This window comes from Oncorhynchus tshawytscha, linkage group LG25 (assembly GCF_018296145.1).
Source record: "Oncorhynchus tshawytscha isolate Ot180627B linkage group LG25, Otsh_v2.0, whole genome shotgun sequence".
Taxonomy (NCBI): Eukaryota; Metazoa; Chordata; class Actinopteri; order Salmoniformes; family Salmonidae; genus Oncorhynchus; species Oncorhynchus tshawytscha.
In genome coordinates, this window is record NC_056453.1 from 10,683,448 (window position 1) to 10,710,374 (window position 26,927).

At 41.6% G+C, this 26,927-nt stretch overlaps 2 protein-coding genes and 1 long non-coding RNA gene across 4 annotated transcripts in view; 2 read left to right on the plus strand and 1 right to left on the minus strand.

The window, feature by feature from the left end:
• Window positions 1-39: 39 nt before the first annotated feature.
• On the minus strand, window positions 40-960 carry LOC112224189 (cytochrome c oxidase assembly protein COX19). Its single transcript, XM_024387595.2, has 3 exons — window positions 778-960; window positions 423-534; window positions 40-292 (listed from the first exon to the last, which is right to left on the minus strand). The coding sequence occupies exons 1-3, from the start codon at window positions 857-859 to the stop codon at window positions 202-204; spliced, it is 285 nt and encodes a 94-aa protein (XP_024243363.1). The 5' UTR covers window positions 860-960; the 3' UTR covers window positions 40-201.
• Window positions 961-2,199: 1,239 nt separating this feature from the next.
• Window positions 2,200-26,927, plus strand: part of LOC112224192 (arf-GAP with dual PH domain-containing protein 1) — a 40,460-nt gene continuing 15,732 nt past the window's right edge. Inside the window, exons 1-3 of one of the 2 annotated variants that reach the window (XM_024387597.2) lie at window positions 2,200-2,697; window positions 24,151-24,281; window positions 25,239-25,330. In XM_024387597.2, the coding sequence (XP_024243365.1) occupies window positions 2,613-2,697; window positions 24,151-24,281; window positions 25,239-25,330 (308 nt within the window). In that variant the 5' untranslated portion in view covers window positions 2,200-2,612. The remainder of the gene's footprint in view (window positions 2,698-24,150; window positions 24,282-25,238; window positions 25,331-26,927) is intronic. The other variant, XM_024387598.2, reaches the window with a different exon arrangement.
• Window positions 4,121-6,424, plus strand: LOC112224193. The gene is made up of 3 exons (XR_002949436.2): window positions 4,121-4,578; window positions 5,427-5,486; window positions 5,804-6,424. It is a non-coding gene; the product is annotated as an uncharacterized LOC112224193 (long non-coding RNA).

Below are 26,927 nucleotides of genomic sequence, written 5' to 3' on the forward strand. Positions count from 1 at the left end.
AATCATTTGTCAAGATTCCAAATGCAAAACAAAGCATGGTTCATTTACCAAAAAATATTTATATACACACACACAACGCTTGAAACACTGCCCCCAATATATTACATTGTAATTTTATATACAAGACGTGGACGAGAGAAGCTATCGTCGTGTCTAATATCACTCAAGCATGACAGCATCCATCTGTGTAGGAAGGAAAGTTTAGGGTTTAGCCTCCTTGTTCTCCTGGCTGTGTTTGTCCATCAGGTCTTTGAACCCTAGCTTCTCCAGAGGTTCCTTGGCCATCAGCTGACTTAAATAGCAGAGAATAGTTTCACATTGGTGATCAGAGAAGTCAAGTTCTAGTCAATGGTGTGTGTATACCTAGTCATCTCATTCTCAACAGGAAAGAAGTAGCAGCTAAAAGAACAGTCAATACTCACTTATCCATCCGGCATTCAAGGTAGTCTTTGGACTGTACTCGACACATGGAGTTATCATAGCTGTTGTCTTTCAAGCACTTCATGAATTTCTCTTTGAATGCTTTACACTCTCCTGCAATGAAAAACAGCAGATGCAATGGTGCATTGCCTTTCAATCACTAAACAACTACAGGGGAAAGCTAAAGCAGTTTAACTGTCATTCATTCCCGTATGCCTGTCATTTCACAGATCGCATACATCGGAGGTCAAACATCTCTTTCCAATACAGCTGGAAACTACAGGAGCTTTGCACGTCACAGCTATTGCTGGAACTAACGAGTCGGTTACTCAACAAGGAGAGGTTTATTTTTCTTACCGAAATGATCCAGAGGGAAGGATCCTTTGTCTGGAGCACGGGGCCGAAAAGACTTACTGCTAAAGTTCATTGCGGTCGACATGATTGCTTTTTGTAAGAGACGTATCAAAAATAAAAACACAAGACCTTCGCGATTATTTCAAGCAATAGCGCAGCACAGTTATGACGTGGACAAACGTTCTGAGCTAGACGTGAATAATCAACCCATAGATAACATCGATTTTCGACCATGGAGATCCTACTCAATTACTTGAGGGGCTAAGTCATAAACCTTCAAAGTTCCAGAATGGAGGGAAATTCCAGCCATATTGGTCAGGTGTGTTCGTAAATTTAATATTGAGTGTTCAAAGTGTGCTCTGGGCATTTGTAAAATCAGTGCATTTTCACATTGGCCATTTGTAAATTCAGCAAGTTTCACTCTCAGAGCACACACTGGATGCTCTGACTGAGGAGTATGGTTGATCCAAGTTCTGACCTCACAATGTCAGTCAAGCACCCAAGCAAACTGGCTAACCTTGGCTAGCTTGCTAGCTACTTCCAGGCACAAATGAGAGAACACCTCACTCTGACCATTTTACTCGCCCTTGCAGAGCTGGTTAGGCAGTTTGTTATCCAGATCGTTGGTGACTGTAACTGCTTCTGGCAATAATTTAATTATGTTTTTATTATGTTATCAACACGGGTGTTGAACGTTCGTAAATTCTTCAGATATTCTGTGCTCTGGCACACTTGACGAGAGTGCTCTGAAAACGGAGCAGATGGCCAGAGTGAATTTACAAACGCACCCCAAACAAGTCTAATTGGAATGAATGGCAGTAAAGGCTTTCAGAGCACACACTGGACACTCTGGCTGAGGAGTAGGGTTGATCCAAGCGTTCTGACCAACGGCAGTCAAGCACCCAAGCTAACTGGGCTATCTTTCTAACTACTTCCAGATACAAATGAGAGAATACCTCACTGACCATTTTACTTAACCTAGCAGAGTTGGTTATGCTGTTTTCATGTTATCCAGAGAGTTGGTGACTGGAACTGTGTTGCTGGTAACAATTTAATTTCGCATTTTTTTCAGACGTTTACTTGCACCGGCAATATTCAACTGGTGTTGACCATTCCTAAATTCATCAGTTATTCTTCACTCTGGCACACTCAGATGAAAGTTCTCTGAAATCGGAGGAGATAGCCAGAGTGATTTACGAACGCACCCAATTTCTTATCACAGCACTGGCAAACCATGGTTGACCACCTCCCTGACCAAAATGGCTGCCCTTTAGCCCATAATAAGAGTGTTAAATACCTTCTAGTATTCCAATCGATGTTTTCGACAATCTACTAACTTTTAAAGGGACAGAAGAAAGTGGAAGTAAAGGCAACTACAAATACATAATATTTGCCAGTGAAATGTATGGACAGTGCACATTTTGTACAAAATAAAATAGTCCTTAGAAAAACTTTCACAATATGTTGGCTGTCAGTGTCAGAAAGAAAGAATTAGGCTACACAGGTAGTAAAAAAACAAGCAATGATCATCATACCACTGGAGGTCTCACTGCGACTGCAGACACATGAGTTGGAGGAGAATGAGGGGATGACACAGACTTCAGATAATGCAGTCAGCAAGACTTCGTAATAGAGCTGTAGTTTACAAGATAGAGACTTGTCAAACCTTCAAATCATCTCATCCAAGCGGATTTCATTAGCTTTTTTTGTTCAAAACCAGGAGCATTTTTTGTTCAGTATTTCGAGTAGTCTACAAGGTCACAATTTGCATTTTTGCTTTATCCCAGTGAACGTGCTTTGTATTGAAGTCTTTCGGATTGGGTGGAGATCAAACGGCGATGGAGTCGGAGAGGAATAAACGGCTCTTGCAAGATGTCCTGGCCAGACCTGGAAACGATGTATGTGCAGACTGCGGCAATGCAGGTAGGAAACGAACGGTTGATAAAATAGAAGCGCCAAATCGTTTATGGTCCCTAATCATGCATGTGTGCGATGCGCGTGTCATAGCCTAGTGTAGAATCCACCTGCCAGTTAACCTTAAATAGCCTATACTGTTTTATTTTATTGTTGTTGTGACAGCTTGTCAGTCAGTGCTATCCCTATCTGCGATTCAACCAATAATTGCCTTTTGACATTGTTCTGGAATGTCAAAATACAATTATTGGTTAAATCGGAGTCCCTATCTAATGAATGTCTCTATTTTATGCAATGTCATTATTTCTAGTGCACTTTAAAGTCAGTAGTTGTGGAAACAGGAAATAATGTGAATTGCGTTTGTGAGACACACCTTATAGCCAGTGCTAAAGCATTGGCAGCCAGCGCCTACTGAGGAGCATTGCTGGACTATGGGACCTTGTAGAGCTGTAGGGTATAGGGGAAACTGCCAAATGTATTGAGACATGCAGACCTTGTGAAAACAAAACAAAAAAAAACATTCATATACTTTCCTGAAAACCTTCCATAATGTATGCCATTGTCTGTCACTCGAACCCACACTGTCATTCTGACAGACAAGGAAATTAGTGGTTAAACCAGTGGCGTCAGTTCAGCTAAATTTAGGGTATGGCAAAACTCCAAAATTATACTCGGAGAAAAATAAATTAAAAAATGAGCCCAGTCACTGCTCAACCTCATCATAAATTGACTGATTTACTTGTGGAATGGCGCGTACCTGTACAGTGCAACATGAAATATATGCATAATAAACGCTATCAATTCACAAGCCCGACTTCAAATGCCGACATCAATGTGGAAGTAACCAGTGCATAAAACAGCTGACCGCAAATGCAAACTATGCCATACAAATCATACACATGCATTGAAATGAAAAGGCATAGGCCTACATCGAAGGACATACTTAGGCCTACAATCAACAAGAACGCATGAAGACAAACCACCCACATGGCAAAAACTGGTTGAATCAACGTTGTGTCTACATAATTTGAACCCAAAAAATACGTATATTTCTTTCACCCAAGTCTTAACCTAAATCCAATGACAGGGTGACGTTTTGGGTTGACTTCACATTGAATTCATGTTAGTTGACAACTCAACCAAATGTAAATCAAAACTAGATGTTGAATTGACTTCTGTGCCAGGTGGGAAACTCCACCAAAGGACGACCAAAATCACGAAATACAAAAGGAAAATCTAAACATGTATTTTTAAGGGAGCAAAGGTCCCTTTACTATGGAGCACCAAAGCTGCCTTAATGAGAATAAAACACAAAGATACATGAATAAATAGAAATCACATATAAATAGCTAAATAAACACACATAAAACAAATACATTGATTAATAATTGCACACATACATAGATACATCATTTAAATAATGAATCCCACTTTCTTTCATTTGATTAATTCATATTATTTCTGCATTTACTTTTATATTTATTCCTCCAGTATGACAATGAGGGGGTGTCAAGCAAACGTATATGGGTGATATTGATTGGTTGATCAATACCACTGCATGTTGATCTATTATATTTGTCACTTTTTGGGGGTGTTGGAAATATATTATATGCTGCTGTTCCGCACACACACCATAAAAACACTCAAAAAGAACAAATGGAACATTGCCCTTGCTTGACGTCGAAACAGGTGAACAGTTTTGGAACACTGAGCCATTGACTACCTGCCTGCACCAGGTTGCTGTGTTAGGAGTGGGTCGCTTTTGACAGTAAGGCAAAGGACTACAGCCATATAGGTTTGAACCTAGAGGAAGACCAAGAGACGGGAGTAGGCAAGAAGGAATCGACCGGGATGGGCGAGAGGAATGTCAAGTTTGGCCAGAAAAGCATGGTAAGATAACGTTACCATAAGCTAGTATCAAGCTAGCTTGGCTATAACTGTTTAATTCGACTTGGTTAGCTAACGTTAGCTGGGTTTTACAGCCTGACTCTCAGTTTTACACTTAGATAGCTAGCTAGCTAGCGAACTAACTGTAAGTATCATAAACCATTATCTAGCTATGGTAGATAACATATTTGTCAGATATAAAGCAAGCAGGATCGTGGCATGTCAAAAGCAAAGCATGGATGGCTAGCTCACATTAACTATATCACTTATTAAGCAATACTTAATTCATAAGCTAGCAGCTAGCTAACTACAGTGAGTCAAATGAGGAGCATGTTGTCATGATGGAATAAATCACCTATGTGAAGCTAGCCACAATACGGATGATCCACAATAATTGAATTTGCTGTTCCCCATAGTAATTGTTAGTGAGATGAGACATTGTGCCATAATATAAATAATATTTTAGCTAGCTATAAATTCACATCTATGCCATGTAATTTGTCATAGCTGTTATCACAAAATGGCATGCATGCTTTTAATCAGATATGCTCATTTATTCATGTGAAATAGGCAAAGTCAGGGGCGCAACTTTGGTTTTAGATGTGGGGAGACATCCATTTTTTAATCCAGTCAGATTAACACTCGAAGCAGCCTATACGACCGCTCGGAGGAGTCATGGTCCTCAAGCACACCGTTGCCTTGTTTTGTATCACATTCCATTGATAAAACTGGAGGGCACAAAAATTCAATTTCAGAATGTCCCCCCCGTCCCCAGTGAAAGTTGCGCCCCTGAGCAAAGTGACAAATGTATTGTGAAAAAAGGTACCATTTTCTGTTGTTAATCTCTGAAGGTTTATCATCTGATTTCTTGGAGCCTGAGCAGGAGACTCTGGGCCAATGGGAGATCAGGGGTGAGGGCTCTCTCTTTCTAGCACTCACTACCTCTATTGAGCTCTCTCCAGGTGCTACAGAGACAGAATGGTCTAAGGCCTTCTGACCAACAACCTCTCCAGAGCACAGAGAAGCTAAACTAAACTCATAATAGTATACATGTTGCGCTATGTAATCCTCCTTCGCTGTGGCAGTCTGCCTGTGTGATGACATAGCATATTATCCAAAGCCACTGGTTGGATTGGATTTTTTGTACTCACGCCAAAACTCATGCTCTCTCCTCCCTGTCTCCCAGACATTTATCAAAACTAACATGTGTCCATCCCCCTATCCCCAGGTGAGTCTGCTGGGCTATGGAACTCTAGAGCAGCACATCAAAAGACCTGCCACCCTGTTGTCAGCTATGTGAAGGATGCAACTATCAAGGCTTTCAAAGGCCACATTTTTGGGGATGACCAAATGCAATAAAGTTTTGTATAAACTCATACATTTTGTTACATTATAATACAAATACTTTTCCATAGAATGTTTGTCATTAACTTTTCCTACTTCCTGTGGTAACAAACAACACTTGGAGCTTACGATTCAAAATGTCTAAAGTGAATGGTATATAGATTTGTATTAATGCATATTAGACATAACACAGGTGTTTCAACTAAAGTATGCTGTATATCTCAGACAAGATTGAAGAATGGGACAAAGTGAAAATAAGTCTATGCTTGTGTCTGTAGCTGTTGGTATGAATTGAAGTGGTTACATACAATACATGTTGACAGAATGGCTGTGAGACAGCGAGAGAGACTGTTGCTGTACTCCCAGGTAAGGCTTTTGGTTCCGGTACCACTGAAGGCCAAAGTTTTCAGTCAGGCAGCTTGAAGATGTGTCCTCATCCAGGCCCATGTCACAGCATGCAGTGTTCTGATAGGTAGATGACAATAAATGCATTATGTTCCTTCCATCACTGTCTCTAGCCTGGTCCAAGACCTGTTGTTTAACCCTTCAGAGTAAACTGGCACACATGTCAATTCCTGTTGAATGAGGGAGAGCGCGGTTTGTTGTTTTGAAAGTGTTATTGGAAAGTTTCTTAGTAGCTAGCTAACTTTTTAGTTTGGATCCCACAACGCAGTTGGCATCAGTTTCTGGGCCAGGCTAGTCTCCAGTGATCCTGCTGACCAAGGCTGGGTCTGAGGAGCTATTTGGAGTAGCAGTTAGCTAGCTGCCTATCAAGCTAGCAGGGTTTTCTTGAGGGCTTGAACGCAACCCCATGATGCAGTTAGCCATTGTGGATGGGACAGCTGTTTGTCTCGGCTTTGTGGCTGTCAAGATCCCTGCTTCTTAGTTGTTTTCAATCTTCCCTGTGACCTGCCCTGTCTGGAACTGCAAGGAGTAACAGCGTAACCTATGTTGCTACCTACCATGACAAAGACCAAAGACGGCAGGAGTACCGTTGAGGACAGTAGTGTCTCTGAATCACACGTGAAGGATCTTTTAAACGAAGAAAAAGAGTTCTACAAGCAGTTGTTACGACAAGAAAATAGCTTCAAGTGTGTTGTCCAAATACTGGTGGATCCAACTACTAAAATAATGGACGACCTCACCAGAGGGGACCTGAAGAAGAGTTTGCAGTTCTCCCAAGGTCAGCTCGATGAGTTGAAACAGGAGAATGGAAAGATGACAAATCTGTAAGTCATTGAGAGTGGACATAAATTCTGTGTGTGAATCCATGATAACAATGACGGATAAATCGGAATCGAGGGACAATCAAGGCGAAACAACATGGTAGTGGACAGAATTGCAGAATCTCCACATGAGACCTGGACGGAGTCTGAGGACAAAGTGAGGGAAATGATCTCTGAGAAACAACAATTAATGGACTGCTGAATGTACTGTTTTTTTTTATCTAGCTTTGTTTGCTCTTTTCCATATTATGTCTCTCTAATAAGCTACCCAGGGATGGGCTGAAAGTAGCCCACATTAATATGTAGCTTTAGAAATAAGGTTCCTTGAAATCAATAACTTGCTAACGTCAGATATTCATATATTAGCATTTCAAAATAAATAAATTAGATAACTAATTTGATGATATAGCAGTAGCAGTAGCAATACAAGGGTAACACATCTGTAGAAGAGACAGAAATGCTTATGGGGAGGTGTTGCTGTGATATATATACAGTGCCTTGCGAAAGTATTCGGCCCCCTTTGAACTTTGCGACCTTTTGCCACATTTCAGGCTTCAAACAAAGATATAAAACTGTATTTTTTTGTGAAGAATCAACAACAAGTGGGACACAATCATGAAGTGGAACGACATTTATTGAATATTTCAAACTTTAACAAATCAAAAACTGAAAAATTGGGCGTGCAAAATTATTCAGCCCCTTTACTTTCAGTGCAGCAAACTCTCCAGAAGTTCAGTGAGGATCTCTGAATGATCCAATGTTGACCTAAATGACTAATGATGATAAATACAATCCACCTGTGTGTAATCAAGTCTCCGTATAAATGCACCTGCACTGTGATAGTCTCAGAGGTCCGTTAAAAGCGCAGATAGCATCATGAAGAACAAGGAACACACCAGGCAGGTCCGAGATACTGTTGTGAAGAAGTTTAAAGCCGGATTTGGATACAAAAAGATTTCCCAAGCTTTAAACATCCCAAGGAGCACTGTGCAAGCGATAATATTGAAATGGAAGGAGTATCAGACCACTGCAAATCTACCAAGACCTGGCCGTCCCTCTAAACTTTCAGCTCATACAAGGAGAAGACTGATCAGAGATGCAGCCAAGAGGCCCATGATCACTCTGGATGAACTGCAGAGATCTACAGCTGAGGTGGGAGACTCTGTCCATAGGACAACAATCAGTCGTATATTGCACAAATCTGGCCTTTATGGAAGAGTGGCAAGAAGAAAGCCATTTCTTAAAGATATCCATAAAAAGTGTTGTTTAAAGTTTGCCACAAGCCACCTGGGAGACACACCAAACATGTGGAAGAAGGTGCTCTGGTCAGATGAAACCAAAATTGAACTTTTTGGCAACAATGCAAAACGTTATGTTTGGCGTAAAAGCAACACAGCTCATCACCCTGAACACACCATCCCCACTGTCAAACATGGTGGTGGCAGCATCATGGTTTGGGCCTGCTTTTCTTCAGCAGGGACAGGGAAGATGGTTAAAATTGATGGGAAGATGGATGGAGCCAAATACAGGACCTTTCTGGAAGAAAACCTGATGGAGTCTGCAAAAGACCTGAGACTGGGACGGAGATTTGTCTTCCAACAAGACAATGATCCAAAACATAAAGCAAAATCTACACTGGAATGGTTCAAAAATAAACATATCCAGGTGTTAGAATGGCCAAGTCAAAGTCCAGACCTGAATCCAATCGAGAATCTGTGGAAAGAACTGAAAACTGCTGTTCACAAATGCTCTCCATCCAACCTCACTGAGCTCGAGCTGTTTTGCAAGGAGGAATGGGAAAAAATTTCAGTCTCTCAAAACTGATAGAGACATACCCCAAGCGACTTACAGCTGTAATCGCAGCAAAAGGTGGCGCTACAAAGTATTAACTTAAGGGGGCTGAATAATTTTGCACGTCCAATTTCAGTTTTTGATTTGTTAAAAAAGTTTGAAATATCCAATAAATGTCGTTCCACTTCATGATTGTGTCCCACTTGTTGTTGATTCTTCACAAAAAAATACAGTTTTATATCTTTATGTTTGAAGCCTGAAATGTGGCAAAAGGTCGCAAAGTTCAAGGGGGCAAGGCACTGCATATATATATATATACTTACACACCCACAGTTGAAGTCGGAAGTGTACATACACCTTAGCCAAATACATTTAAACTAAGTTTTTCACAATTCCTGACATTTTAATCCGAGTAAAAATTCCCTGTCTTAGGTCAGTTAGGATCACCACTTTATTTTAAGAATGTGAAATGTCAGAATAATATGATTTATTTCATCTCTTATTCTTTCATCACATTCCCAGTGGGTCAGAAGTTTACATACACTCAATTAGTATTTGGTAGCATTGCCATTAAATTGTTTAACTTGGGTCAAACGTTTCGGGTAGCCTGCCACAAGCTTCCCACAAAAATTGGGGCGGCAGGTAGCCTAGTGGTTAGAGCGTTGGACTAATAACCAAAAGGTTGTAAGTTCAAATCTCAGAGCTGACAAGGTACAAATCTGTCGTTCTGCCCCTGAACAGGCAGTTAACCCACTGTTCATAGGCCGTCATTGAAAATAAGAATTGTGTTTTTAACTGACTTACCTTGTTAAAAAAAAAAATGTTGGTTGGATTTTGGCACATTCCTCCTGACAGAGCTGGTGTAACTGAGTCAGGTTTGTAGGCTTTTTCAGTTCTGCCCACACATTTTCTATAGGATTGAGGTCAGGGCTTTGATGGCCACTCCAATACCTAGACTTTGTTGTCCTAAAGCCATTTTGCCACAACTTTGGAAGTATGCTTGGGGTCATTGTCCATTTGGAAGGCCCATTTGCTTCCAAGCTTTAACTTCCTGACTGATGTCTTGAGATGTTGCTTCAATATATCCACATCATTTTCCCTCCTCATGATGCCATCTATTTTGTGAAGTGCACCAGTCCCTCCTGCAGCAAAGCACCCCCACAACATGATGCTGCCACCCCTGTGCTTCATGTTTGGGATGGTGTTCTTCGGCTTGCAAGCTTCCCCTTTTTCCTCCAAACATAACGATGATCATTATGGCCAAACAGAACAGAGGACATTTCTCCAAAAAGTACGATCTTTGTCCCCATGTGCAGTTGCAAACTGTAGTCTGCCTTTTTTTAATGGTGGTTTTTTATTTATTTATGGTTTTGGAGCAGTGGCTTCTTCCTTGCTGAGCAGCCTTTCAGGTTATGTCGATATAGGACTCGTTTTACTGTGGATATAGATACTTTTGTACCTGTTACTTTTGTACCTCCAGCGTCTTCACAAGGTCCTTGCTGCTGTTCCGGGATTGATTTGCACTTATCGCACCAAAGTACGTTAATCTCTAGGAGACCGTATGCGTCTTCTAGGGCTGCGTGGTCCCATGGTGTTAATACTTGCGTGCTATTGTTTGTACAGATGAACATGGTACCTTCAGGCATTTGGGAATTGCTCCCAAGGATGACACAGACTTGTGGAGTTCTACAATTCCTTCTCTGAGGTCTTGGCTTGTTTATTTAGATTTTCCCATGATGTCAAGCAAAGAGGAACAGAGTTTGAAGGTAGGCCTTGAAATACATCCACAGGTACACCTCCAATTGACTCAAGTAATGTCCTAACCGACTTGCCAAAACTATAGCTTGTTAACAAGAAATTTGTGGAGTGGTTAAAAAACGAGATTTAATGACTCCAACCTAAGTATATGTAAACTTCTGAATTCAACTGTATAAATACAATGGCAAGAAAAAGTATGTGAACCCTTTGGAATTACCTGGATTTCTGCATAAATTGGTCATCAAATTTGATCTGGTCTTCATCTAAGTCACAACAACAGACAAACACAGTCTGCTTAAACTAATAACACATAAACAATTAGACGTTGTCATGTCTTTATTGAACAGACTATGTAAACATTCACAGTGCAGGGTGGGAAAATTATGTGAACCCTTGGATTTATAACTTGTTGACCCTCCTTTGGCAGCAATAGCCTCAAAAAGACATTTTCTGTAGTTGCCGATGAGAGTTGAACAATGGTCAGGAGGAGTTTTGGACAACTCTACAAAACTGTTTCAGTTCAGCAATATTCTTGGGATGTCTGGTGTGAACCGCTCTCATGCCACAGCATTTTAAATCGGGTTTAGATCAGGACTCTGACTGGGCCGCTCCAGAAGGCTATTTTCTTCTGTTGAACCATTCTTTTGTTGATTTATTTCTGTGTTTTGGGTAGTTGTCTTGTTGCTTCACCCAACTTCTGTTGAGCTTCAATTGGTCAGAGCCTTACTTTCTCCTGCAAAATGTCTTGATAAACTTGGGAATTCAGTAAGCTATCCAGGCCCTGAGGCAGCAAAGCAGCCCCAAACCAGGATGCTCCCTCCACCAAACTTCACAGTTGGGGTGAGGTTTTGATGTTCTGTGCTTATTTTCTCCACACATTGTGTTGCGTGTTCCTTCCAAACAACTCAACTTTAATTTAATCTGTCCACAGATTCTGCGCTGTCCTCTTACAGCCATCTTTGTAGGATGGCCACTCCTAGGGAGAGTAGCAACAGTGCTGAACTTTCTCCATTTATAGACCATTTGTCTTACTGTGGACTGATGAACATCAAGGCTTTTAGAGATACTTTTGTAACCCTTTCCAGCTTTATGCAAATCAACAATTCTTCTGCGATCTCTTTTGTTTGAGGCATGATTCACATCAGGCAATGCTTCTTGAAAATAGAAAACTCAAATGTTGTGTTTTTTATAGGGTAGTGCAGCTTTAACCAACATCTCGTCTCATTGATTGGACTCCAGGTCAGGTAACTCCTGACTCCAATTAGCTTTTGGAGAAGTCATTAGCCTAGGGGTTCACATAATTATTCTAACCTACACTGTTGAATGTTTTAAATGATGTATTCAATATCGACAAGAAAAATACAATACTTTCTGTGTTATTAGTTTAAGCACACTGTGTTTGTCTATTGTTGTGACTTTGATGAAGATCAGATCAAATGTGATGACAAATTTATGCAAAAATCCAGCTAATTCCAAAGGGTTCACATACTTTTTCTTTCCAATGTATATTCAGAGCCATATCCCTGTAATGCTTAGAGAAGATCTTATGTCAATTGTTATTGAAGTGTTGTGGTAGCAGGTTCACTTGGCACATCTATTCTAAAACCTTTTCTTTTGGGGTGTTGCTGTAGGCCACCAAGTGCTTACAGTCAGTATCTAAATAATGTGTGGGAAATGCTTGATAGTTAGTCTATGTGATGTAAACAGAGATCAAATTTCTTGGTTTTCATCAAGTAGTATGGTCAAGAGGAAGCTTCTCACTGTAACCAGTGCCTGTAATCTGGTTCAGGTTATTAATCAACCTACCGTGGTGTTTACAGTACAAACACTACATGGACAAGATCATCCACATGATTCGATCACATTTGAACTAATACTGTAGAACTTTGTTCTTAAGCTGTATCGTGCCCATTTTTTTGCTCTGACTTATGTGGATGACGTTACAAATATTTGTTAGTCTGATGTGATTTAATGAGGAGCATCCAGACGCTGCACTTGTTGAATTTATGAAATTGCTTCTTCCAATTATTGATAAACATGCACCTGTTATTAAGAAACGGACTGTTAAGGCTCCATGTATTGATGAGGAATTGTAAAACTATATGGTTGAAAGAGATGTGGGCAAAGGAAATGGCTAATAAGTCTGGCTGCGCATCTGCCTGGCTGACTTACTGCAAATTGAGAAATTAAGTGACTAAACTCAACAATAAAGAAGAAGCTGTATTATGAAGCCAAGATCAACGATGCCCTTAAAGAGGTGCAGTCTGTTTTGGAATGGGTGGCCAGTAATAAACTGGTCCTGAACATCTCTAAAACTAAGAGCATTGTATTTGGTACAAATCGTTCCCTAAGTTCTAGACCTTCGCTGAACCTGGTATTGTCACGTTCTGACCTTAGTTCCTTTGTTTTAGTATGGTCAGGGCGTGAGTTGGGGTGGGCAGTCTGTTTGTTTTTCTATGTTGGTTTTTGAGTTTGGCCTGGTATGGTTCTCAATCAGAGGCAGGTGTCGTTAGTTGTCTCTGATTGAGAATCACTTAGGTAGCCTTTTTCCACCTGTGTTTCGTGGGGGTTTATGGGGGTGTCAGTGTTTGTTTCCACACGAAACTGTTTTGGTTTTTTCACGTTGTCGTTTTATTGTTTTTGTTCAGTGTTCTTATTAAAAAACCAAGATGAACACTTACCACGCTGTGTATTGGTCCGATCCTTGCTTACTCCTCCTCAGAAGAAGAAGAGGAAAGCCGTTACAGAAACCCCCACCACAACCGGACCAAGCAGCGTGGTACCCAGGAGCAGCGGGTTAAAGACTCCTGGACTTGGGAGGAGATCTTGGATGGCAAGGGAAGCTGGGTACAGCCAGGAGAATATCGCCGCCCCAAGGCAGAGCTGGAGGCAGCGAAAGCCGAGAGGCGGCGTTATGAGAAGGCAGCACGGCAGCGCTGCTGGAAGCCCGAGAGACAGCCCCAAAAGGGGGGGGTAGGTCAGGTAGGAGACCTGCTCCAACTCCCCGTGCTTACCATGGAGAGAGAGGGACCGGGCAGGCACCATGTTTAGCCGTGAGGCGCACGGTGTCCCCGGTGCGCAGGCATAGCCCGGTGCGTTACAGCGCAGCGCCTCGTATCGGCCGGGCTAGGTTGAGCATCGAGCCAGGTGCCATGAAGCATGCTCAGCGCATCTGGTCTCCAGTGCGTCTCCTCGGGCCGGGTTCGCCAGCACAGCCCAGTGCGGGCTATTCCACCTCGCCGCACTGGCCTGGCTACGGGGAGCATTCAACCAGGTAAGGTTGGGCAGGCTCAGTGCTCGAGACCTCCAATGCGCCTTCACGGTCCAGTCTATCCGGTGCCACCTCTACGCACCAGCCCTCCAGTGGCAGCCCCCCGTACCAGGCTGTCTCTCCGTCTCCTCCCTACAGGTGCTCCCGTCTGTCCTGAGCTGCCAGAGTCTCCCGTCTGTCCTGAGCTGCCAGAGTCTCCCGTCTGTCCTGAGCTGCCAGAGTCTCCCGTCTGTCCTGAGCTGCCAGAGCCGTCAGTCAGCCAGGAGCTGCCAGAGCCGTCAGTCCCTATAGGTTCAGGTTTTGCGGCCTGAGTCCGCACCTTTGGGGGGGGGGTACTGTTTTTGAGTTTGGCCTGGTATGGTTCTCAATCAGAGGCAGGTGTCGTTAGTTGTCTCCGATTGAGAATCATACTTAGGTAGCCTTTTTCCACCTGTGTTTTGTGGGGGTTTATTTTCCGTGTCAGCGTTTGTTTCCACACGGAACTGTTTCGTTTTTTTCACGTTGTCGTTTATTGTTTTTGTTCAGTGTTCTTATTAAAAAACCAAGATGAACACTTACCATGCTGCGTATTGGTCTGATCCTTGCTACTCCTCCTCCTCAGAAGAAGAGGAAAGCCGTTACAGGTATTGAATAGTGTGGCTGTTGAACACGTTGAGGTGTTACCTTAGATTGTAAACTGTCATGGTCAAAACATAAATATTCAATGGTTGTAAAGATGAGGAGAGGTCTGTCTGTAATAAAAAGAGATGATCTGCTTTTTTTGACACCACACTCCACAAAGCAAGTCCTGCAGGCTCTAGTTTGGTCTTACCTTGATTATTGTCCAGTTGTGTGGTCGAGTGCTGCAAGGAAATACCTAGTTAAGCTGCAGCTGGCCCAGAACAGTGGCACATCTTGCTCTTCATTGTAATCAGAGGGCTGATATAAATATGATGCATTCCAGTCTCTCTTGGCTAAGAGTTGAGGAGAGACTGACTGCATCACTTATTTTCACAAGAAATATTAATGTATTGTAAATCATAAACTGTTTGCATAGTCAACCTACACAAAGCTCTGACACACACACACACACACACTTAGCCCACCAGACATACCAGCAGGGGTCTTTTCACGGTCCCCTAATCGAGAACAAATTCAAGAAAGTGTACAGTATTATATACAGCCATTATTGCATGGCACCTTTTTTTTAAACAGATAAAGCAACACCTTACAGCACATCGCCTCGCCCCTATTTGACCTAGATAGTTCATGTATATGTATTGATATGTAGGCTACGTGTGCCTTTAAAAAATAAATGTACATCGTTCTGTCCTTAAGTTGTTTTTGTCTATTAAGGTTCTGTATTATGTAATGTTTTGTGTGGTGTCATTGATATATGGAAATTCATATTCAATATTCATAAGCATTGACTAACTCCTCTAGGAAAGGGGAAGTGCCTGGAAGACCAGGTGTGTTGCATTTAGGCAATCACTGAACTGATCAATTAGCTCAGTTGGTCAGCGCTGCATTCAGTACATACAAATGTAATAGAATGTTTAATTGAACAGAAACGGTGCCGTACTGAGGGACACATTGAAAAATGGGAAGGGGTCGGGGGTACAAAATGCACCACTGCCCTTTAAATACTTCACTCATTGCTTCAAGCCACACCCACCGAACGGAGCAAACGTATCTCCAAGTCTGATCAAGAACATACAAGAATGTTTTGGGAAAGTGAACTGAACACACCCCTGCTGTGGTGCCTAGTTGAAACAAAATCTTGCAGTACTCCTAGAACCAAGTTGCCTAATCCTGCTCTAGGATCCTGTGGTGAAAGGACTGCTGTGCAAGGTATTTCTTCCAAGGCCCATAATCACATAGCGTCTCAGCATAGGGACAGTGATCTAGGATAACCTCCCCCTTGCCAATGTAATTGTACTCGGTGTGTATGCATAACTTATCCTAAAATCAGTACTACTCAGATTCTTTGAATATGCATGCAGGCCTGTCTGCAATGCCACTCCACCTGAAATGCAACTACAACAGGAATAAGAATTAGCTTAGTCAGTCAGTAACTTAGCTAACTAGCTAATGAAACACTAATGTAAATGTGCACAAGCTTCTTAAATCAGCCAAATTGTCTAAAAACAGTGTATTTGCAGTAACATTAGGAGTGTCTTGTCAACTTTGTCACAAAGGCATCAATAATCCGGCAGGGGAACAAAGTAGTTTGACCAAAACGTTCAAATACACAGTAACTAGCTAGTCTTGAAAATATAGCTACCAATTATATAGCAGCTAGCTGACCCAAGTTTTCGATGCATGCCTCCACACAGAAAAACAGGTCATCTGGATTTGCGTCATTCTTCTTCTTTAAGGTTTTATTGACAGACTACATCCCAAAAGGTGTATTGCTGCCACTACTGGGTGGGGTAAAAACAGAGAGAATTTGAAAAAAGAATGAAAAAAATAGATTATTTAAAAAATATATATGTTTTCTCGTCGTCAAATGTACTCAGATCCTTACACAGGCTTTGGGGCCTGAAAGGGGGAAGCATCTTCAGACAGTATTCCCTACAATATTTGAGTCATGAAATCCTGAAGCTCCAAGAACCTTTTAGCCGCTTTCACAATGATTTCTTTTTTTTGTAATGTACAATTCATCACCTGTACAATAAACGCAAACAAGAAACAACCTTCTACACGACTGGTGTTTCAGGATCTCTCAACTGACTGACATCCACAGACTGTTGAGCATCCACTGCCATAGCTTCATCTCTACTCACTGCTTCGACAATTTTCACTGCCTCTGCGTAGGAGATCTTCTCGACAGCCCTGATCCTTCATGCTTTGACCTTCTTCACCTTAACAGGGCACTCAGGGAATGTGATTCCCATCACAATTGCAACACCGTGCCTCCTCAAACTCTTCAACAATGGTATTCAGTTGGCCAGACTTTTTACATTTATGACATTGAAGTGGCTTTTTTTTTATACATAAGCTTGCACTGCATATCTCATATCCCAGCTTAAAATGGGCCAGGGGAAATTCATCATCAAACATCAAGAATACAGAAAGGCTTTCCTCCTTCCCGTTCACAGTGCAGATTAAGTGACGTGAATCAACTATTCCTTGCATGTTCATCTTAAACCATGAAGCCTCAGTATCCATCGAGATGCCAGATATGACACCATTTATCGGTGCCCTACTCAGAAAATTGGCATGTTGTTTTATATATATATGGGCAGCAAAGAAGCCACTTCTCTCCAGGAAAAACATCAGGGACAGACTGATATTCTGCAAAAGGTACAGGGATTGGACTGCTGAGGACTGGGGTAAAGTCATTTTCTCTGATGAATCCCCTTTCCAATTGTTTGGGGCATCTGGAAAAAAGCTTGTCCGGAGAAGACAAGTTGAGTGCTACCATCAGTCGTGTCATGCCAACAGTACAGCATCCTGAGACCATTCATGTGTGGGGTTGCTTCTCAGTCAAGGGAGTGGGTTCACTCACAATTTTGCCTAAGAACACAGCCATGAATAAGAATGGTATCAGCACATCCTCCGAGAGCAACTTCTCCCAACCATCCAGGAACAGTTTGGTGACAAACAATGCCTTTTCCAGCATGATGGAGCACCTTGCCATAAGGCAAGAGTGATAAGTGGCTCGGGGAACAAAACATCGATATTTTGGGTCCATGGCCAAGAATCTCCCCAGACTTTAATCCCACTGACAACTTGTGGTCAATCCTCAAGAGGCGGGTGGACAAACAAAAACCCACAAATTCTGACAAACTCCAAGCATTGATTATGCAAGAATGGGCTGCCATCAGTCAGGATGTGGCCCAGAAGTTAATTGACAGCATGCCAGGGCGGATTGCAGAGGTCTTGAAAAAGAAGGGTCAACACTGCAAATATTGACTTATTGCATCAACTTCATGTAATTGTCAATAAAAGACTTTGAAACTTATGAAATGCTTGTAATTATACTTCAGTATTCCATAATAACATCTGACAAAAATATCTAAAGACACTGAAGCAGCAAACTTTGTGAAAATTAAAATTTGTGTTAATTCTCAAAACTTTTGGCCACGACTGTACAATGGATTCAGTCTGCCCCCAATGCAATTCTGAAGTCGAATACATCCACAGTGTGATTTCAACTGATTAAAATTTGAGGCAAATAAACTAATTGTTGACTTTATATAACAACATTCCAAACTTGTTAAGCATTATCCAGTTCAAATATGGCATGATTCCACTATTTGTATCTGTTTGCATCAGTTTCAATGCATGTCTTTTATTTTGAAGGTGAACTGCAAATTCCACTATTGTGGCTAGCTTCAGATAGGTGGTGCAAAAGCTGGCAAAACTAGTCGAGCAATGCACTGTGACAATCAACCAATGGTGTGTTAGATTCAGATGTTTGACACCCCCCCATTATAATATTGGAGGAAGAAATACATCAATAAATAAATGAATACATATATACATTTATTAAAGTTTGAGTAATTAGATAATACATAGATAAATAATTAAATACATACAGATATGTAGATACAGTACCAGTCAAAAGTTTGGACACACCTACTCATTCAAGGGTTTTTCTTTATTTGTTTACTATTTTCTACATTGTAGAATAATAGTGAAGACATCAAAACTATGAAATAACACACATGGAATCATGTCGTAACCAAAAATGTATTAAACAAATCCAAATATATTTTATATTTGAGATTCTTCAAGGTAGCCACCCTTTGCCTTGATGACCGCTTTGGCATCCAGCCAACACAACTGTGGGAAGCATTGGAATCAACATGGGCCAGCATTTTTGTGGAATGCTCTTGGCGCCTTGTAGAATCCATGCCCTGATGAATTGACGCTGTTCTGAGGGAAAAGGGGGGCGCAACTCAATATTAGGAAGGTGTTCCTAATGTTTTGTACAATCAATGTATATTTGACATTTGTATCTAAAAGCATATTTGAGAAATAATTCATCAAAGTTGGCATATACACATATTTATGACATTTTGGCCTTACCCTTTAAGACTGTAATGTTTAATCCATAGACGCTACAAAGCAAAAATTGGTGTCAAATTCATCTTTAATGCTTGCTCTGTAATATGAGTAGTATTTTGATTTCAATATTATTCTTTTTACACCAATTTATGAATATAGAAAAATATAAACAGGAATATGAACAATATACCGTTTTTAATTTGGCAAATGATTCAATATACTGTTGAACATTAATATACTCTAAGGGCATATCAAAGTTCCAGAGAGGGATCTCTGCTAGTTTTAAAGTTAAGGCCCATTTCATACGGAGAACTTGGCATAATAGGCAATGTAACCAATCACAGCCTTCCTTTTACTTTGATCATTGCATTTCCTGAAAATCACCCGCAGAGGGCGGTGTTGTAGTACTCGATTCCAGGACTCACGACCCGATTTTCAAGACTTGTGACTTGACCTCGACCCTTGGTGACTCAAACTCACCTTCTCGTGACTTGCATTTGCACTTGGACTGGATAGGCTACTGTGCTAAGCAGAATATTAGCAGAAATGGTTGCGCAGAGCAGCGAGGGTTCTGTTCTCGAACAGTGAGAAGGATGCGCCAAACCCGGCACACGCAGCCTACATCAGCTGGTGAGCTGAGGTGGAGCAAGCGATGAATATGGGCAGGCAGATTCCGCTCTGGCTCCACCTCTGATCATAGGCTACATATCACGCAAGTGACTCTCTTGCTTTCCCGTAACCACCAGTAACCAACCTACTATTAATTAATTAATTAAAACAAAATTATTGAACCTTTATTTAACTAGGCAAGTCAGTTAAGAACAAATTCTTATTTACGGCCTACACCGGCCAAACCCGGACGACGCTGGGCCAATTGTGCGCCGCCCTTGGTACTCCCAATCACGGCCGGTTGTGATACAGCCTGGAATCAAACCAGGGTTTCTGTAGTGACGCCTCTGGCACTGAGATGTTCAGTAAGGAATTAGTGTAGATCACCAGTGATGTACTGTACCACTGTTGATGATAACATACAGTATTATGCTCATGTTCAGAATGTCTCCCCTGTGTGGTCCTACTGATATAAGGCCAGATATTGTAGGCCCACACACAAACTCAACTCTCTTATCAGGATGCTTCCCTTCAATGGCCACAGCCCACAGAGAATGACTGCGATTTTCTTTTCCCACACGGGAATTTGTCTGTACCCTCCATGAAGGGCAATATCCAAATGCTGAGGCAGAGAGAAACTGTTAAACTTTACTAGTCCCTGACCTACCTCGTCTAGTGGAGCGCAGAGTAAGAACGAATAAGCCATCAAACACAGAACCCCCAGGTGCGGACACACATGCACGCGCACAAATGCACGTGAACGCACACACACACCAGTCTTGTGTAACTAACCTTGTGGGGACACACAATTCAGTCCCATTCAAAATCCTATTTTCCCTAACCACTAAACCTAACCTTAACCCTAAATCTAACCTTAACACTAATTCTAACCTTAACCCTTAACCGCCTAGAAATAGCATTTCACCTTGTGGGGACTAACAAAATGTCCCCAGTTGGTCAAATTTTTGTTTGTTTACTATAGTTAAACACATCCACAACCACAGGGCACGATAACAATGCGTAGCTCAGCTCTCTGTCTAGTGCCCAGAGAAGCAGGAAGAGAATGTGGTGAAAGCTGCTGAAGCAATCTAACTAATGTATGCCATGGTGATGAAGGGGTTAAAACATCAGCCATTCTAGGGAACGTGAGAGGGTAGGCATAAGGCAGCCAATTAATTAATCAATTAATAGTTGTTATCTCGTTCTGACTAATTAAACACGGCCCCCACTGTCTGTACTGTGCCGCTGCTTTGCACACAAACTTGTGTGCACACGCAGACACACACACACACACACACACACACACACAGGGGGAATCCAATGTGTGTTAACGAGGATGTGTTTTCCACCTTACCGATACTAACAGTCATGTCAAGTGGGAAATCCCAGTGACAGAAGCACATGTGTTTTCTGTTGGTGGTCAGTTTGATTTCCTCCGCTCTCTGATTCATACACCTAGTGACCCCACCTCTGGCTATAGAAGGAGGCCAGTTCTGATGGGGATATTGTTTCCATAGAGATGGAGTCATTGTTTACGGACATGAGGCCACACCCTGATTACATGTTCTGGGCACTCAGAGCTAAGGGATAGAGTGGAGAGAGGGGACAAAGTCAACACAAAGCAGATCCCCGCCCCAACTCTCTCATTCTTTATATTCCCCCCCTTCCAATGTCACATGTTTCTCTCTTTGGTACTTGCCCCAGCACTTACAAAGGGGCTGTATCTCCATCTGAGCTTTCTCTGCATCTCAAGAGTACATGGAAATGCAAGAATAGACTCTATCCTTACCGCTTAGCTGTCAACTGACTCTCGAGTCGTACACTCTAACTGTGTGTGTGTGTGGAGCATAAGGCTGCAGTGTGTTTGGGAGGGGCTTTCCAATGTGTGTTAATGTGGTTTGTTAGAACTGGGTGTCAGAGCAGAATTATCTGCAAAGAGGGTGGTCTTGCCAGCTGTGCAAACTGCCTCTAAACTTCATGGGAGGTTTCAATGCCTCAGGACCTATTAAACTGAGTAGAAACATTGAGCCAAAGTAAGCTAAAATGATATTCAACACAAATTATTTACAAACACAAAACGTATGCACATGCAAATTTGCATGCATACAGTTGAAGTCAGAAGTTTACATACACTTAGGTTGGAGTTATTAAAACTAGTTTTTCAACCACTCCACAAATTTCTTGTTTACAAACTATAGTTTTGGCAAGTCGGTTAGGACATCTACTTTGTTGCTTGACACCAAGTCATTTTCCCAACAATTGTTTACAGACAGATTATTTCACTTGTACACTGTATCATAATTCCAGTGTGTCAGAAGTTTACATACACTAAGTTGACAGTGCCTTTAAACAGCTTGGAAAATTCTATAAAATTATGTCATGGCCTCTGATAGGCTAATTGACATAATTTGAGTCATTTGGAGGTGTACCTGTGGATGTATTTCAAGGCCTACCTTCAAACTCAATGCCTCTTTGCTTGACATCATGGGAAAATCAAAAGAATTCAGCCAAGACCTCCACTAGTCTGGTTCATCCTTGGAGTAATTTCTAAACGGCTGAAGGTACCACGTTCATCTGTACAAACAATAGTACGCACGTATAAACACCATGGGAACACACAGCCGCCATACCGCTCACTAAGGAGACGCGTTCGGTCTCCTAGAGATGAACGTACTTTGGTGCGAAAAGTGCAAATCAATCCCAGTTCAACAGCAAAGGACCTTGTGAAGATGCTGGAGGAAACGGGTACAAAGGTATATATCCACAGTAAAACGAGTCCTATATCGACATAACCTGAAAGGCCGCTCAGCAAGGAAGAAGCCACTGCTCCAAAACCGCCATAAAAAAGCCAGACTACGGTTTGCTACTGCACATGGGGACAAAGATCGTACTTTTTGGAGTAATGTCCTCTGGTCTGATGAAACAAAAGTAGAACTGTTTGGCCATAATTACCATTGTTATGTTTGGAGGAAAAAGGGGGATGCTTGCAAGCTCCATCCCAACCGTGAAGCATGGGGGTGGCAGCATCATGCTGTGGGGGTGCTTTGCTGCAGGAGTGACTGGTGCACTTCACAAAATAGATGGCATCACGAGGCAGGAAAATTATGTGGATATATTGAAGCAACATCTCAAGACATCAGTCTTGTTAAAGCTTGGTTGCAAATGGGTCTTCCAAATGGACAATGACCCGAAGCATACTTCCTAATTGTGGAAAAATGGCTCAAGGAGAACAGGTCTAGGTATTGGAGGGGCCATCACAAAGCCCTAACCTAAATCCCATAGGAAATGTGTGGGCAGAACTGAAAAGGCGTGTGCGAGAAAGTAGGCCTACAAACCTGACTCAGTTACACCAGCTCTGTCAGGAGGAATGGGCCAAAATTCACCCAACTTTTTGTGGGAAGCTTGTGGAAGGCTACCTGAAACGTTTGACCCAACTTAAACAATTTAAAGGCAATGCTACCAAATACTAATTGAGTGCATGTAAACTTCTGCCCAACTGGGAATGTGGTGAAAGAAATAAAAGCTGAAATAAATAAATCTCTCTACTATTATTCTGACATTTCACATTCTTAAAATGAAGTAGTGATCCTAACTGACCTAAGACAGGGGATTTGTACTAGGATTAAATTGTGAAACTGAAACGTGAAACTGAGTTTAAATGTATTTGGCCAAGGTGTATGTACTTCAACTGTGTGTGTGTATACACATAATAGGTATCGGCTGATTGGGCTACATTCACATTGTCAAGAGTTTCGAAAGCCTTGAATACGCTCATGCATTGACTAGAAAGAGAGCACTCATCCAGGAATTGCACTAAGGTCATTCAGTCAGCCAATTTCTCTCTCAGAATAGCGTGTGTATGTGCGTGCATGTGTTTGTGTGTGTGTGTGTGTGTGTGTGTGTAATGCATGCATTATCACAGTAGAGAGATATGGGAGATATCTTCAAGACACCCATCCTTATAAACATGAATATCTCTTTGTTGTGTCCCAAAAAAGGGCCAAGTGCAGGCCTATTCATGTTTGTGGCAGATGCAATTTGACAGTTTATTCTTTCCATAGCACAGTGCTTTCTGCAGGGTTCTGTCATGTGTTTGCCTGTCACAGCTCTGTAGTCGCTGTGTGTGCGGGAACGTGCGTACATGCTTGCATGTGTGTGATAGAGTGTAGCGATGTCCTGGAGGTCTGTTGAACAGTGCTCTAATACTCTGTGGATTTTGATCAGTGAATAAATGCAGTATCTAGCTCATTTCCTGTGTCGAAGCCTAAATATGTTTTCCACTAATCCGATTCTGCAGCTCTGCCGTCTTTGGTCCACACACAAACACACTCCCTATCTCTTTCTCTCTCCATGCAGCTCTATCCAGTTATACTGGGTTTGCTTCACTTACCTATTACCTTTCAGAACTGCAGGTTTCAGCACTTTTAGTATTTATAGTTTGGACCTTGAGCTCATATCCTTTCTGTTGCACCGCATTTATGACGCTCTCTCCCCCCTTTGGTTCCTCTCTCCCTTTCTCCCTCCATATCTCTCCAACCCCACTGTTCTCTCCCTCCCTCTCTTCCCCCCCCTTCTCCTCAGAGCCAGACTGGGCTTCAGTGACTCTGGGTGTGTTTGTGTGCCAGGGCTGTTCCCTCCTCCACAGAGGCATCCCCCACATCAGCAGGGTCAAGTCTGTTCAGCAGGAGATATGGGACACCTCAGAGGTTGAGGTCAGTAACCCCCTGCCACAGAGGGAAGCAGGAGAGCAAGATACTGGGACCATGTACATTATATTGTGTTGCATTACATTGGTACAAGTACATTTATTACATGTCACAACCTGATTTGAGATCAGATCTTGCCATCCAAGTTCTTAAGTCGGCTCATGTTAGAACAAGACAAAAACTGACCCGCAGTCAGTTCCAGTAGTGTGTCTGATAGGGATGCGCAGGTCAGTTGTTTATTCACCCGCATCCACCTGCAATTGCTTATATCACCTTCCGCAACCACCTGACAATATGTGATAAAGGGAACATCTGAGGCCCACACCTGACAGTAACCCGCAACTATAGAAAACGTGCTGTACAGTTCCCTTTTTTCTCTTGAACATGCACACATATATATATTCAGTTTCACAATTTCTGACATTTAATCCTAGTAAAAAAAATCCCTGTTTTAGGTCAGTTAGGTTCACCACTTTATTTTAAGAATGTGAAATGTCAGAATAATAGAGAATTATTTTTTTCAGCTTTTATTTCTTTCATCACATTTCCAGTGGGTCAGAAGTCAACATACACTCAATTAGTATTTGGTAGCATTGCCTTTAAATTGTTTAACTTGGGGGTTAATACATAATATAATTTAAAAGTATGTGAGCTAAACATTAAAAAAATTAAAACATGTTTTGTTCTTAAAAGTATGATTTTTGGAGATGACTAATATTACTGTCCCCACTACAACAACAAAATACTTAAATATATGTAATTTTGTACTGTAGAATTCCATTCATTCCTATGGAAGACTGCTCCTACTTGGGATTGCCAATATGGCTGACCGGTGGCTTCAAAGCCTTTCAATGGCCAGTACATAGCATCAGCAATCCAGGGTTTATAGACATCATTGGTTGTCAATGCATTAATTGATTTGTATTAAAACCGAGAAACCTTTATTGTTCCATCTGTCCTCAGCTAATGGCTGCCATGGGTAATGAACCAGCCAAAGCCAAGTATGAACAGAAGGTTCCAGCATTCTACTACAGGCCCAAACACACAGACTGCAAGTAAGTCACCCACATGACTGAGTTATAATGATGTGCTGACAACGTCTGGTCGATTAGTATGTAGACACTTAGTGGTATACAAAGATATCACTGCTATGTCAAGTGTTGTTACTCTAAAACGCTTACTGTTTCACACCCGTACTGAAATGTAACACGCTGCAGTACTTCTTCATTTGTGTGTGTGTGTTTGTGCATGTGTGGTGGGTGGTGTATGTGTGCACGTACGTCAGTGCGTTTGCCTGTGAAAGAAAGAGGGAGAGAGAAAGAGCGCGAGAGAGAGAGACGCAAAAGTGTGAAGTGTTGTAACGGTTTTGACTTGAGGTTATTATTTATAGGGGTGCCAGGTATGTTGTGCCTACCAGAGAAAACATTGGTTTCTCCTTTTGGTTTGGGAGGGAATGAGTCCGATCTGGTCCGTCAAATCTACACCAATACAAAAGGACTTATGTAAAAGTCAGGATGGAAATAAACTTTTCATAAACCCTTAAAACATTGGAAAGAACTTCAAAAACAACTATATTATTTTGCGTGGGTTGTATTAACAACATCAATGATGACACACACATATAATAATATAACACAATGAGTTCTGGTTCCTCCAGAAATGTCCTGTACCTCGGGCCTAAAAAGAATCCAGCCCGGTAAAGGAGTTCACGGAACTCCAGTGACCTTTGTCACGCAATGTTTGTCCGTTCATTCAAGTGTAGCGTAAACCCAGTATTAATCATACAATCAATATAACAATTATTTTACCACAGAACTTTAAAGCATATCAACTCTTACTAAGTCCTCAACTACAACTAACTACATAAATCATCACCGTATACATGACATCAAAACAAATGAAATACCGTATACAAAAAGGTTGTAGTCAGTCGGTCAGTCAGGCAATTCAATCCGCCAACAGATCTCCAGCGGAGAAAGGCCACGAAGAACAGAGAGGTGTAGTCCACGGACGCAAAGAGTGGATCCGATCATGGGTAAACTCTATTAGGCTACAAAACAAACGGAATAGAGAAGCTTCGGAACTGAGGGTTGAACACATCCTCATTCACGTCTCCATCACAACCCTTTTTGCGCAGCTGATGCTGGCTATTTAATTGGGAATGAAAGGGAAAGCGCCCTATTGCAAGGAGAAGCACTGAGACGGTTCAGAAAAATTCAGGGCCATCACAGTGTGACTTCTACAATGACAGCGCCGAGTTGTGCCTGTGCCATTACGTTTCTCTGTGGGTGCCTACTAGAGGTCAACCGATTATGATTTTAACGCCATACCAATACCGAATAGTGGAGGACCAAAAAAGCCGATACCGATTTTTTATTTATTTTTTAAATAAATGTTATTTATTATTATTTTGTATGTTTATATTAAAAATAAAAAAAATTGTAATAACGACAATTACAACAATACTGAATGAACACTTATTTTAACTTAATATAAGACATCAATCTAATCAATTTAGCCTCAAGTAAATAATGAAACATGTTGAATTTGGTTTAAATAATGCAAAAACAAAGTGTTGGAGAAGAAAGTAAAAGTGCAATATGTGCTATGTAAGAAAGCTAACGTTTCAGTTACTTGCTCAGAACATGAGAA